The sequence below is a fragment of the Passer domesticus genome, chromosome 6 (assembly GCF_036417665.1).
Source record: "Passer domesticus isolate bPasDom1 chromosome 6, bPasDom1.hap1, whole genome shotgun sequence".
NCBI classification, from domain to species: domain Eukaryota; kingdom Metazoa; phylum Chordata; class Aves; order Passeriformes; family Passeridae; genus Passer; species Passer domesticus.
This window is the reverse complement of record NC_087479.1, coordinates 44,127,703-44,140,977: the sequence shown is the minus strand read 5'-3', so window position 1 is coordinate 44,140,977 and position 13,275 is coordinate 44,127,703. Positions and strand designations below refer to the sequence as shown.

General features: G+C 39.8%; 1 protein-coding gene across 4 annotated transcripts in view; it reads right to left on the bottom strand.

Moving 5' to 3' along the window:
* CPT1A (carnitine palmitoyltransferase 1A) overlaps nt 1-13,275 on the bottom strand; it is a 38,462-nt gene that overhangs the window by 21,172 nt on the left and 4,015 nt on the right. For 2 of the 4 annotated variants that reach the window (XM_064425055.1, XM_064425057.1), the window contains exons 2-5: nt 4,385-4,464; nt 4,087-4,241; nt 2,944-3,083; nt 2,370-2,541 (exon numbers count right to left, since the gene is read on the bottom strand). In XM_064425055.1, the coding sequence (XP_064281125.1) occupies nt 2,370-2,541; nt 2,944-3,083; nt 4,087-4,227 (453 nt within the window). In that variant the 5' untranslated portion in view covers nt 4,228-4,241; nt 4,385-4,464. Of the gene's footprint in view, nt 1-2,369; nt 2,542-2,641; nt 2,770-2,943; nt 3,084-4,086; nt 4,242-4,384; nt 4,465-6,875; nt 6,900-13,275 lie in introns of those variants that run through there. The other 2 variants (XM_064425056.1, XM_064425058.1) reach the window with 2 other exon arrangements.

The window sequence follows — 13,275 nt, the reverse complement described above, 5'->3', positions numbered from 1 at the left end:
CTTCAGATATTGCAGAATCTCCTGTGAACACAGGAGTGAAAACAGAAGCAGCTTTTCTGTCCACCGCTACTTTTCAATTGCGGCACACACTAAGCTGAAATTCTAGGCCATGCAACCTCTAGGCTACTCATGAAAGGATTTTGACACTGCCACCCTATTTCAGCATGAAAGTCAAGCGGTGACTTGACTTTCCAACAACCCAGTGGAACTTTTACTCTCAAATTGTAATCTTGGTCCAGTACACAGGATAGTATATATAAACCACCAGACAAGACAGAATAAAACAGAGGACTTCATTTCACTACTAAAGTCTGAAAACTTTTAACAAAACTGTTAGAATATAGAGCTTTTCCTCCCTCTCAGCTTCCTGGGTCAGCTGAGAGAAAACAGTTTTAGGCAGCACAAAACAACCAACAATTGCAAAGTATTACCAGCAACAAAGACCTCCCTGCAAATGGATCTGTATCACAGCCATCAGATGTACATGGGAGGCACCACAGTGGGCTGCCAATCAAATCCAGCTGTGCTTCAGGACAAGATAATTTTTGGACACAGGTGGGAAAGAGAAAGCTCAGCTTTTCATATGGAAATCTAATTTCATACTTGGAGACAATTTTATTCCAAAATTCTTAAGCCAGAAAAGGCTAAAATTATTTTAAGAGTACCTGCTCAACTGACAAAAACCAGCAAACACATTTCACAGTACTTATCTCTAAAGAAAACTTGTAATAGAGAATTCTTAATAGCTTGAGACCAACAAAGTGCTGTGACAGATACACACATTGCATTACATCACTGACTTCATATGCAGACACAGCAAATAATATCATTCTAACATATGTTGCATCTCTTCACATAAAATTACCACTTTTTAATTTATTTTTTTAAATGGCAATGAATATTTGGATTTTCCCCTAACACTGATACAGGATATTTGATTTTACAAGGTGAAATATGCTGATTAAAAGTGCCACCAGACTTCCAACCAGTCTGAAAAATCACTTTGCACTGTGACTGAAATTAGAGCTCAGGTTTTTGATCTGCATGATCATTTGAAGAGAACACAGTATTATAAAAATCTAGAAAGTTAGGGTAGTTGGAGCTGTTTCACTAGTTTTGCTTGGTCTAGTTAAATAGACCTTTATAGATGAGACACTGTTCACCTTCAGTGTTCTGTACTTTTAAAACACATACAATACACAACAAAATACATATGCAACATATATGGTAGAAAAAACTGATAAATACAATATGCACCAAAGCATGGTAAGTAGCATTATAGTTCATACTGATTTAAAGTTGATAAGGCAATATTAAGGGCTTTGAAGAATCTATCTGGTAGGACATGCTGAAAACCAAGGCAGCTACAGCTCCAAGCAATTGACAGAAAGCCTTACCATTCAGAGCCTCTGGACTGTACCAGTTTGGGTCATGAGGCTGCTACTGCTTCCAGGAGAAACCATCAATTAGAAATTTCACTTGTACCAGACAAACATTAAACTCTATTCTAGTGTACACCATTCTGCATACCTGTCCTTGAATAGCTCCCATAGTAAATCATGACCTGTGCTTAGTTTGACACACATCTGTTAAGTTTTGAGGCCGCACAGACTAATTTATCACAGTATAGAAACTAAGCTATTTCTACCACAATACAGGCAAAAATGAGATGAAAGAACTGAGTCCAAGCAGCAAAACCTCACTTCATCTCCTGCAGCACCGACATTTACATCTCCTCACTTTATACCTATCAAATCCTTTAAGGATCCTTTTCCAAAGCACCACAACAATCCACAGGAGACATACCACTCTCACCTTCTTATCCTTATCTGAAAACTGCGTAACACGCTGCCTACACCTTACGCTTCTTCCCCAACTTATTCTGGAGGCACGCCAATAAATCGGTTCAAAGAACACTCGGAAATATTTTCTTCAAGCAGAAGAATTATTTTATAATGGATGATTATTTATAATTTTATAATGGATGACTCTATCAAAGGAATCCTAACAAGGATTACAACAAAGAATTAGGGGAGCACTTTCTGTGAGGACAAGATTCTTTGGTGCTGCAGACAAAGACCTTTAACTGTACTTTCACATACAGAAAAAGCAGGTATTGAGTCACACAGGCCCAAAGTGTTGGACAATTTAGAAGTTACTCTTGAAGTGTTTACTCTTCCTTCTAGAAGGCCACGATGAATAGTTTCACTACAGCATTAGAAGGGTGACAGTAGAAATAGCTACCTGACAGCCTCCTGTCCCATGACACAAAAAACACAATAAAGAAATAAAACTACAGAATTTTCTTTTAAGGCTTTGAATACTGATCAGTTAGAAGTTAAGATGAAATGAAGCCAACATATCCTTACCATCCAAAACTTGGTGCCAGCACTAAGCTTGCCATGTTCAGAGAACATCCAGCCATGGTAGGAGAGCAGCATTTTCAGGGAGTAGCGCATTGTGACGATAAGGGCAACCCAAAGCCCTGTGCCAAAAAGTACTCCACTCACAATGTTCTGTGTTTGGTTTGACATATAGCCACTATTTAAAACAAAAACCAGCATATGCCAGTTAGTGTCTATTTAAGTTCCAAAGAGAAGCTGGTATTACAAACAAAAATATAATAGCAGTACGGACAGACCTTACACAAGATTTATGCCTGCTCACCCTGCTTTCATAAATTCCTTTCCAAAGAGCTTTTCATGCAGCAACATCAAAGGCCACAAAAGTTCCCAAATGTGCCTCCCAAATACCCAGAAATATGCAGCAATACTTGTACAACCTCCCTATTTCATATCCTCATAATACAGTTGTTTATTTGGTTTATGGTGTCACAAACGTACCATTCCAAAATGGATACATTTTAACAGAAATAGCTTTAAGAGCAGCTGCAAATAAAACTGATTTCCCTTTAGAGAAACATTAACATTTCAGTCTACTTACGTTGTATCAAGTGTTCGGTTGATCTTGGCTATTATCCCTAAGGAAGGATCAATTTTAGCATACATGGTTGACATCACACCCACAACTACAATAAGCCAGCTAGATGGGCTAGCAGGGTAAACACCGGTGATAATTCCATTCTGGAAAGAAAAGCCTTCACATAATTTTTTCATACCAAAGTGACTGACTTCATATAACCATGGAAAGAAACAAAAATCAACACATTTAAGTCATTTAGTTAGAAACAAGTAGTTAAGATTATGCAACATTTTCTTACATGAGATTATCTCAGCAATAGGGAATGGATTTACTTATGCTTGATTACTACAGAAAATTGTAACAATGGTATCAACAATGAAAGGAACTTTAACATTCTCTTGTAGACACTGCTGATCCTGCTGCAAGTCTTACTAAAAGTACTGAAACTAACTAACAACTCTAAAACAAATGACACTTCGATAATTTCAATTTACACTGAGTTAGACCCTTCTACATGAATACATGGCAAAAATATCCTACTGAACAAGACACTGAGAACCAGAATTATCTTTTTTTATACAATTTAAACAGTTCTTCTTATGGCTTTATAAGACAATTTTAATAAGATTTCTGTTAATATGTTTATAGTTTTGAAAGAGATGTTGAAGATAACCTCTAGTTTATGTACATTGCTACTAATGAAAGAGGTATTTACAATTATAATCCCATGAACAAAACAATCTTTATCAAATACCTCATCAGATACAATACTATTTAGCTATAATAAAGAGTGTAGCCTTGTACCTCTAAGACATATGACACTAAAGATCACAACTAATTGTACTTTTGACTTCTCCTAAAATATTACATTATTACGTGGTGCATTAGGAAGAATGAAGTCAGTTAATTTCTACATATGCTTCATCTTGCTTCCATAGAATAAATAAAGAAAAAAAATGTACCCTTTCAGTCTTTACAGTATCACCTTATGCCACCTTCCTCGGCACCCCTTGTCTTAAATAAAACCCCCTAAGTCTTTCACAATGAAGAACTCTATTTACCATAAAGGAAAAAAAAAAATCAGTTTTCCCTAAAAAAACTCCAATAAATTAATGAAACATTAAATAACTCGTAAGTTTGATGGACTGGACTAGTTTAGCATACCTTGAATCTGATGAACTTCTTCTTCCATGAATAGACCCCAGACAGGTAAATCTGTTTGAGTGCCTCATGGCTCATACGCAGGTCAATCCCATCTGGAGTTACTGTAAACTGAAAAGCTACTGCCTGGTGAGCTTCCGCCATTTTCAGAGAGAGTTCTGTCAGAAAACAAAGTTTACAAACAGTATTGCCTCCTTGTTCAGAGGAACTAGGACCTAGTCCATTTCCAGCAAGATATTTTCTACACCATGATTTTGGCAAAGATTTCCAAGTATGAAAGAATTTACATATAATTACTTGCCTTTTCCTTACAGGTTCTGCTTGCACTTCAGTCTGAGTGTCCTGAAGGTTAATTTAAGGCACCTTTGTTAACCAAAGCAGCTGCAAATGGAAACAAAACATTTGTGTAACTCGAGCATTTTGGCAGCATCACAGACACGTATCACCTATACACGCAATACATAAAAAAATCAGAGCAGAACAGAAAGTGAAAGCCAAAACATACAGAAAAAGCATACCACAGGTACAGAGCATCTTACATTTCAAAGAACATTCAGAAAATGTTTTATCTGAAACAAAAGTTGTCTAAAGTTTTCACCTCAGCTAGAGAAACAAAGCTGCTTCTGGTCATATCTTCTCCCAAAATTTTTTTCATATCCTAATTTCAAGATGATTACTCAAAGCCATTAGAGACCACAGTCTCTGTGGCTTTGTGCTGTGACTGGCAAATAACTGCAAAAATCAAAACTATTTTTGTTCAGGAAACCAAATCACAACTGTCAGAAAAATTACCTCCCCAAAGAAATCTGAAACTATGATTTCATGAAATTGCAGCTCAGCTTAACTGCCCAAACAAATATCAACAACCATGCCAATACAGACAGAGGACAATTGTACTGAGCAGCCACAAAAGACTCAAACCAAAACCACTGGAAGTCAAAACAGAAATGTAAACCCAATGTAGCCCCAAGAATCCCACCATGTGCCTGAGAGTGATGTGCAAACACATCTTGAATTCTGTCAGGTCTGGGGCTGCAACCTTTGGGACTCTCTTCCAGTGCTCCATCATCCTCTGGTGAAAAACCTTTTCCAAATATCTAACCTAAACTTCCCCAACAGGGCTTCAGGCTGTTCCCTCGTGTCTGTCACTGGTCACCAGAGAGAAGAGAGCTGAACCTGCTTCTGCTCCTTCCCTCACAAGGAAGCTGTGACTGCAATGAGGATTTCCCTCAGTCCCCTCTTCTCCAGGCTCAGCAGAGCAAGTGACCTCAGCTGCTCCTTGAACCCTCTCTCTCCTCTAGACCTTTCACCATCCTCACAGCTCCTCTGGACCCTAAGAGCTTTATGTATTTTATCATATTGTGGCACCCAGAACTGCCCCCAGCACTCGAGGTGAGGCCACCCCAGTGCAGAGCAGAGTGGGACAATCCCCTCCCTTGCCTGGCTGTCCCTGATGTCCCCAGGACAGGGTTGGCCCTCCTGGCTGCCAGGACAATGCTGAGTCAGATCCAGCTTCCCATAAACAGGACCCCCAGGTCCCCTTCTGCAGCACTGCTCTACACCCTCTCATTCCCCAGTCTGTACACGCAACCAGGGCTGCCCCAACACAAATGCAGAATCTGGCACTTGTCCTTGTTAAACCTGTGGGTAATTCCATAGCTTTTCCCAGTTTTCGTAACCATCATTTATACATAAACACCCTGGAAGTCACTCCTACTAACTGTTGATTCAGACAAATGCTTTTTGAACACTTACAATTAGAAAGTAGATTTTTGCAGAGAGAATCTATGTATAACATTGAAATGGTCTAAACTGTGTATTCCTGAGACCATCATGATTCCAAAGTTAGTCTCTTACAAAACTTTCATGCATAGCCCCAAAAACAATATCCTCCTACAAGTATGACTAAACAGTAGTGGAATTTATTGCCCCATCTGTAGGTCAGGATTCAAGGGCAAGTTTTAGATTAAGATTGGTACAAAACACATTATCAATACCAAGTGTTTTAAGGTTGCACTGGTATTTCTATGTAAGCAGAATCAAAAAAAGTACAGCTACTTTATCCTTTTTAAATCCTGAAAGCTAAAATTCACATTTCGTTTGCAAACCTGAAGCTAGTAATTAAATTCTGGAAGACTCTCATCGTTGAACACCACGGGAGGACTAGGCGGGCATTTCAAAAGCAGCTCATTATGACCAGAGTGCTGCTCCTCTAATCTGTAAATACTCTACTTAATCAAAGTCATCTGAAACACAAAGAATGGGTGCCAAGGTGTACGAGCAGACAACCAGGCACTTGGAATGCAGCAATAACTGTAGGCTTAGGAAAAAATACACGATATAGAAAGAGAAGGAATACTCGGCAGAGATGAATGAGGTAAGTGCACATCATCTATTAAGGTTGCTGACCAACAGGCACGGATTCTTTGCAGCATTTAACGTGCCTGCTCCTGGACCAGCCCACAGCGATCCACCTCTGCAATACAACTACTGCTACAGTGCCTAATGGTAATTCACAGATCTCGCACATCCATCAGCCACTGCTCGCTTGTAGGAGCTGGGTTTTAGAAGCCGGGTGAATCAAGGCACCTAAAGCTCACAGTATCCTACAGATAGTATGCAATTGATTTATCTGTGTGTAGTGTCTGATTAGAATAACAAAGAAGAGCAAATTAGAAGCACACAAACCAGCTTTGAACACCAGTTTCAAAAGCTTTAACACAAGCCCTGTGTGCCGGAGGAACAACTGCAATTTGCAGTACTTAATGACTCTGTCACTAACAACTACTTACATGGGCTCTGCTGCAGGCAAGTATGAGGAAGTCAAAGTCAGCTGTCCACTCATTCATTTAAATTGGTCATCACCAGCTGACGAGAGAGCAATAAAGCAGGGAGAGGCAGCAGTGATACAGGGTATAACCTGAACTCAACAGGGCTTGCAAAAGCTTTCCAAGTTAAGAATTTATCATATGTTTAGTGGCACTATTAAGGGTGGGATGATAAAACCCCAACAAACACATACAAAGAACTCAACCGTAGTTGCATAGAGAGAATCAGGCACCTGGATTTGTCTCAAGAAGGGCCAACAGGTTCTGCTCAGTTCACTCACGGAATTTTGTATTCTGGAATGCCAGTGCCTGAAGTACAAGATCAGCTAGTTTTCCCTTACCCTTCAACTCCCCTGTGACTTCTCAGCCTGGAAATTTGTAATTAACCCTCTCTTTGTTGATGAATGGAAAGAATTTCAGGAACCCTTTCGTTTTTAAGCACATGCTTTTTTTACTGCCCAAGGCAGAAAAATATTCTAAATCGCGTCAAGCATTAACAGTCAACCTGACATTTTAATGAATTCAAATTTAGCATTCTCATAAAAATAAATAAGCTTCATTAAGGAAAATATTCCTTATTCCCAAATGAAAAAAAAAAAAATCCAACAAGAATTAATCCTGACTAAAGCAAACGAGCCCTGAAAACAAATACAGCGCAGTCCTAGGACTGTATTTATTACTTGACGTTAAGACGCGAGACAATAAAGCAGCTTGTTTCCTTTCATATTCCCTCTAAAAACCATAAGCCTTTAAAACTGCCCTGAATTATGATGGCGGCACACCAAAGGCTTCCCTCAGCCCGCCTCCCCGAGCACTTGTTTTCCTCCTCCAAGGCCGACTCCAAGCCGAGCCCGGCGCGCTTCCCCTCGCCGCATTCCTGCGCGGCCACGTGCCCGCCAGCAAAGTAGGGGAAAGGGCGCGGGCGGAGCCTTGGACCTTTAAACTCGACTTGCCGCTTGTTCCCCCACTCAATGAATCACCCTGGCAGCAGCAGCAGCCTCTTCAACTGCGGGCACTCGGGTCTGCAGCAGATTTCTGCTCAGCATACGCTAACTGAGCCCCTTCCCAACAGAGCCATCAACAACAGCTTCTGGCTTTGCCAGCAGCTGGGCGGAGTCTTACTCAAAGGGGGGAAAAAACCCACAAAACCTCAGCACAATAACTTCTACAACTCCTCTGAAATGGCTATTTTCATTCCTTTCAGTGTTCTCTTATAATACTAATGCACCTTAAAAAAACACACGCTTGTCCCTTAAAATTTGGTTTATTGATTCTCTGTGAGTTTTTTTCCTTTCATTTAAAGAAGAAAGCTGCCTGCCCCTTGCTCTTATCTGGTTTTATTTAAATTCAAACATGCTGTAACAGTTGCAGATGTTTCTCCTCTTCCTTTTTCATAGCTCTGCTGGAGCCAAACTAAACTAAGCACAATTTTTTCCTCATTGTTATAAACAAGCACTGCCAGGCTGGATGTCGCTTTTAAGTCAAGAAAACACATTACACACCAGAAAGCCTATGTGCTGACGGTCTGCAAAACTATGCAGCTACATCTACTATGCAAAAAGCATCCTCACGCTGTTATTTTTGCAGTTTCAGGACATTTACACCACAAAGACTGAGGTTTATGACTTATGTACGACTATACTCGCAGACCTTATGACTTCAGGTTGCAGACACTGAGCAGTCAGTGCTGGGGCTTATGTGTTCCTACAATCACAGAAGGAGATAAGGCTTCAGCTCTGGAAAATCTGAGGCTAAGAGAGGTCCTACATGCAGGATGCTTCTATTTAAGTCAGGCATGCAAGAAGTTGCCAGTGGCTGGCAATGTCTCTCTGAAGCAGTGAAAGGACTGCCATGTGCATTTTAAAATAGCAGCAAGCCATGATACAAAAGCTGACTGCATTACAGCACACTGCACAAAACAAGGTATTAATTCTTGAAGTCGTTACTCCTGTAAATGCTACTGAGTATGAATCTTTATCTTTCTGTGGATTTCATACACTTTACATGGATAAAGTGCTAGTGCTAAAAATAATAAAGTCACACCCATACCTCACAACAAATGCAAATCCTAGGCTTTAAGAGTATGTCACTTGCTTCCTATACATTGCCTGGCTCATGCAATTCACTTTTTTCCCCATTTCCTCTTTCTCTTGAATAGAAAACCCCCTGTCCTTTCTCCTTGTCAGGATTCTACACATCTAACAAAACCACACACATTACCTTGATCCCAAACAGCTTTGATGAAAGACTTAATTCTATGACTCTCACTTTCAAGGCACATTGATAATTTAGTTTGAGTTTCTCCTCACAGGTCTCTGATACCTATTTATAGATTAGCTTTAATATGCAGGGCACATGACTGTCAGTAATCAAACCAAGCTCGCAAAACAATTCTCTCCAATAATTCTACTTGGATAATCAAAACTTGACAGTTTTCTACAGAAAGCAATGGCTGCTGCATACAGTTTCTCTGAGAACACGGCTAGGTACCACCACACACAGGTCTGATACTGTCAGAGCTCTCAGACAGACATCCTCAGCACCCAAGGCACAGAGTGCTCCTAGCAGGTATGATGGCAGCTCTGAAATCAGAATTACCTGTATCATGGCACTTCTGAATTCAAAATTACACAGAAACCCTCATAACTTCAGGCAGACACAAGGCACCACCGATCAAGCAATGAGAAGCATTTTATGACAAAGGCTTTGTCTTCTGACTCCTGCCAAGTTCCTACTAGGCAAGCTTAGAAGTAAAAAAAACCCAAAAAAACAAAAACCAACAACCCAAAACAAAACAAAAAATCCAACAAACCACAACAGAAACTTGACCCTGAAGAATTCTTCATTCAGTTCTTACAATAAACTAACATACTACAATAAGCTTGGCACTCCAGTTTCAAATAGAGGCTGGTGAGGAGAAAAGTGAGATACTAAACTATTTGAAATGACATTGTTTAAGGAAGCTTTCAAGATGAGAAGTGGAGAAAAATCAGATGAAAGTACATTAAACCCAATTTTAATTAGTAAACATACTTAAAACTCTATTAAAATTTCCATTTAAAGCTAGACACCTTGAATGAAGAATGGTTTTGGAAAACCAAGCAAGTATCCTAAAGTCTTGGTCTGACCCCAAACTAGTTTATTTAAAAGAGAAAAGTGAGGGGGAGGGAATCTATTTCTATTAACATGCAAATCAGTAAGAGTTACTGTTTGAATGTTAAAAGCAGCCACAGAAAACTAGAAAATAATTCTGGAACTCCCAAAAGTTCTCCTAAAAGACTTTAAGCCTGAAACCTCTTTAAATATTGAAAATATTGAAGAAATGTATCCAATATTTTGCTGTCCACACATGAGATCTCCCTTCAGGAGGTGAGCTTACTATAGCTTTTAAAAGAAAACAAACACCCAAAAGATTTATTTTGTATGTTTAGTGGTAACATATTTTGACACTTTAGGGTAGGTCACTGAATTTTACAAGTCTGAGGACAGACCTAATGAAACTAAAGCCAGTATTTAAACACTTGAACAGCAGCACTGTGTTTGTGCTGACACAGTGACCAAGTATTTTCTCTCAGCTGTGTAAGCCATTACTGGAAATTTGCGTTTTCCATCTCCCAGAAAGCCAAAACTATGAATGTATTTTGTTTTTCACAGATCACTAAAGAACTTTGTATGCTCAAATCTGTTGATTTCATACCAGGCATTAAATCAAAACGAAGAGAATTGCAAACACTGCGATGTTTATCCAATCTCCTCATGCATTATGACACGTTTCACTTGCATTTCTGTTATTGATGGTCCTGTCAGTCCAAGCCTTCAGTACCACCTACACAAAATACTCAGATGAAACTATGGCAGCTGACTTTGCCCAGACAGTGCGTTTGCAATGAAATGATACATGGTAAAGCACAACAAAGCCAGTGCCAACATCCTCAAATAAATTCCTAGCCTCTTCGTTTACTTCCACACTTTGCCACCTGCTACAGTTAAATTCACCTATACAATCATCCCAGAAGTGGATACAAAAAATAAAACAAACAAACAAAAGAAACCCACAAACAAAAACCCCCACCCACCAGGGGAAAAAAATACCCAAACTGAAATTGCTGATAGATTTACAAGTACAGGGATTGAAACTGGGAGCAGTGGCTGATAAATTAAAGGTTTCTACTGCCATCCAGATGGACCTTGGCAGGCTGAAACCTTGTGAAGTTCACCAAGGAGAAGTGCAAAGTCCTGCAGGTGGGGAGGGCTCAGCCCACGCTCCAGACTGGGAGGCTGGAAACAAAGCTCAGCAGTGGCACAGGGGCAGGAAGGTGCCCTTGCAGCCAGGCTGCAGAGCTTGCTGACAGAACTCTGGGGACATTAGGATCACTGCTGCCACCAGATTGAGGGAACTGACCCTGCCCTTCCTCTCAGTGCTGCTGGGGCCCATCTCAAAAACTCTGTGCAACTCTGGGCTCCCCAATGAGAGAAATGAAACTGCTGGAGAGAGTCCAGTGAAGAGCCAGTAAGAGGATTAAGGGCTTCAACTACCAAACCTGCAGAGATGCTTTAGGAAATTTAATGTAGGAGTTTTCGTAAGACATCTGCTGCAAGAAATAAACTTATAGAGTACTAAGGCCTGAACAAGGAATCTTGTGCTTCAATTGCTTTAAATGAACAGCATACCTTGAAATTCAAATGGGTAGTAGCAGCCAAATATTCGAAAAGAGCAAGTTTGCTGCAACTGACAAAAATATGCTAGTAGTTTGGAGGATAAAAGAAGTTAGACTTTGAAGAATGAACCCTTTAGAAAACGATTCATCTCAGTTTTCAGCGTTACTCCAGTAACTTTGCCTTCACTGAAAAGTACTAAACTGCCATTACACAAGGTTTTCAAATGCATATTGGTATTTTAAACACCACTACCATGCCCAGTGAAAGTCTGCCAGTTTTAAGGCAGCAGGTAGATTTCCTGAGCTGCTCCTACCAAATTAAAAATGACTGTATTATCAATAATAAAACAGATGTCACTTCAGTAAAGTATATGGAGGTTTTTCATGGGGTTTTCTACAAATACAGTAACTTCAGGCACTGAAGTATATCCAATAACTTGAGGTCCCATCCACTCTTGGGTCAGATAGTGGTGGGGAGGCAGTCACTCACATAAATGCCAAAATTTTGCCCTACTGCAAGAGGATCGATAAGGTAATGCAGCTAACCAGGGAATGCCAAAAGGATGCCAAAAATGCTCTCATGTGTGTGCATGTGGTGCTCCTTTGATGCATAGTTGAGCAAAATTAAAGCTATAGAAAAAGCATTCAGTTTAAGAGAAATCTAAACAAACAGCAAATTTGTCTAGAGTTCTATGCCTTTCAAAGGAAATTTAGGTCTGTCAATAAACAGTATAAAATATGCAGATGAAACACTGAAACACATGAACAAAAAGACTGTCTGCTCTCTCATATCTGTTTCTTTGATATTCTCTGAGGTAATGGCACCTTTCTGTATACTGCACTTATGCAAAAAGGTATCAAGATACCAAGCCTCAAAAAGAGCAGTTTATTGAATTTATACTTTGCTCATGTGACATTCCACAAGGTGCTCACTTCTGAACTTACTATAAAGATTAACCAGACACAGTGATTTGCTTGAGAATTTCTGTTTCTAAATTGCTTCTTTGCCTACTAACCTTCAATAATGTCTCATTATGCTTCAGTATACAGGATGACACAGATACTTGCAGCTTTCAAGTCTTACCATTAACTCAGCTATCTTACAATGACTAATCATATTTTACAGACACAAAATCTTTAAGAGAAATATGAGAGGAGTGAAGCCAAATCGTATCTGTGCAAAAATTAGCCACAAGGATTAAGTTTACTCAAGGCTTCTCAGGTGAACCTAATAACTATGGCATACAAATAAAACAGAAACCAAAGACTCACTCTCCTTTAAATGCTGAATTAACATAGCACTGATGAAAACAAAATTTGCCTGACAGGTGTTATCATGACACTTACGTTGGGACAAGTCCTCATATTTGATTATTGCTAATCATTGGCCCCAATCCTTCCCACCCTCCCCTACACCTGAAACAGGTGTGGTCTCTTGGAATTGCAAATGTCTTTAAGGATTTCTCACAACTAAGAGATTAACAAATGCTGTGGCTCAAGCCAAGGTAGAGAACTGAATTCATGTATCTGCCCAGCTACAGCAACACTGGGACCCACAGCAAACCTCACCCACAGGGGAGAGTTTGGAATCAGAACAGCTAAGAAGGCTTCAGTGACTTGTGCCCCCACAGACAGTCCTGATTTTCCAAGATCACCTGTGGGTGAATATATTCACTGCCCTCCGCAGATATCTCTTTTGGAATCTT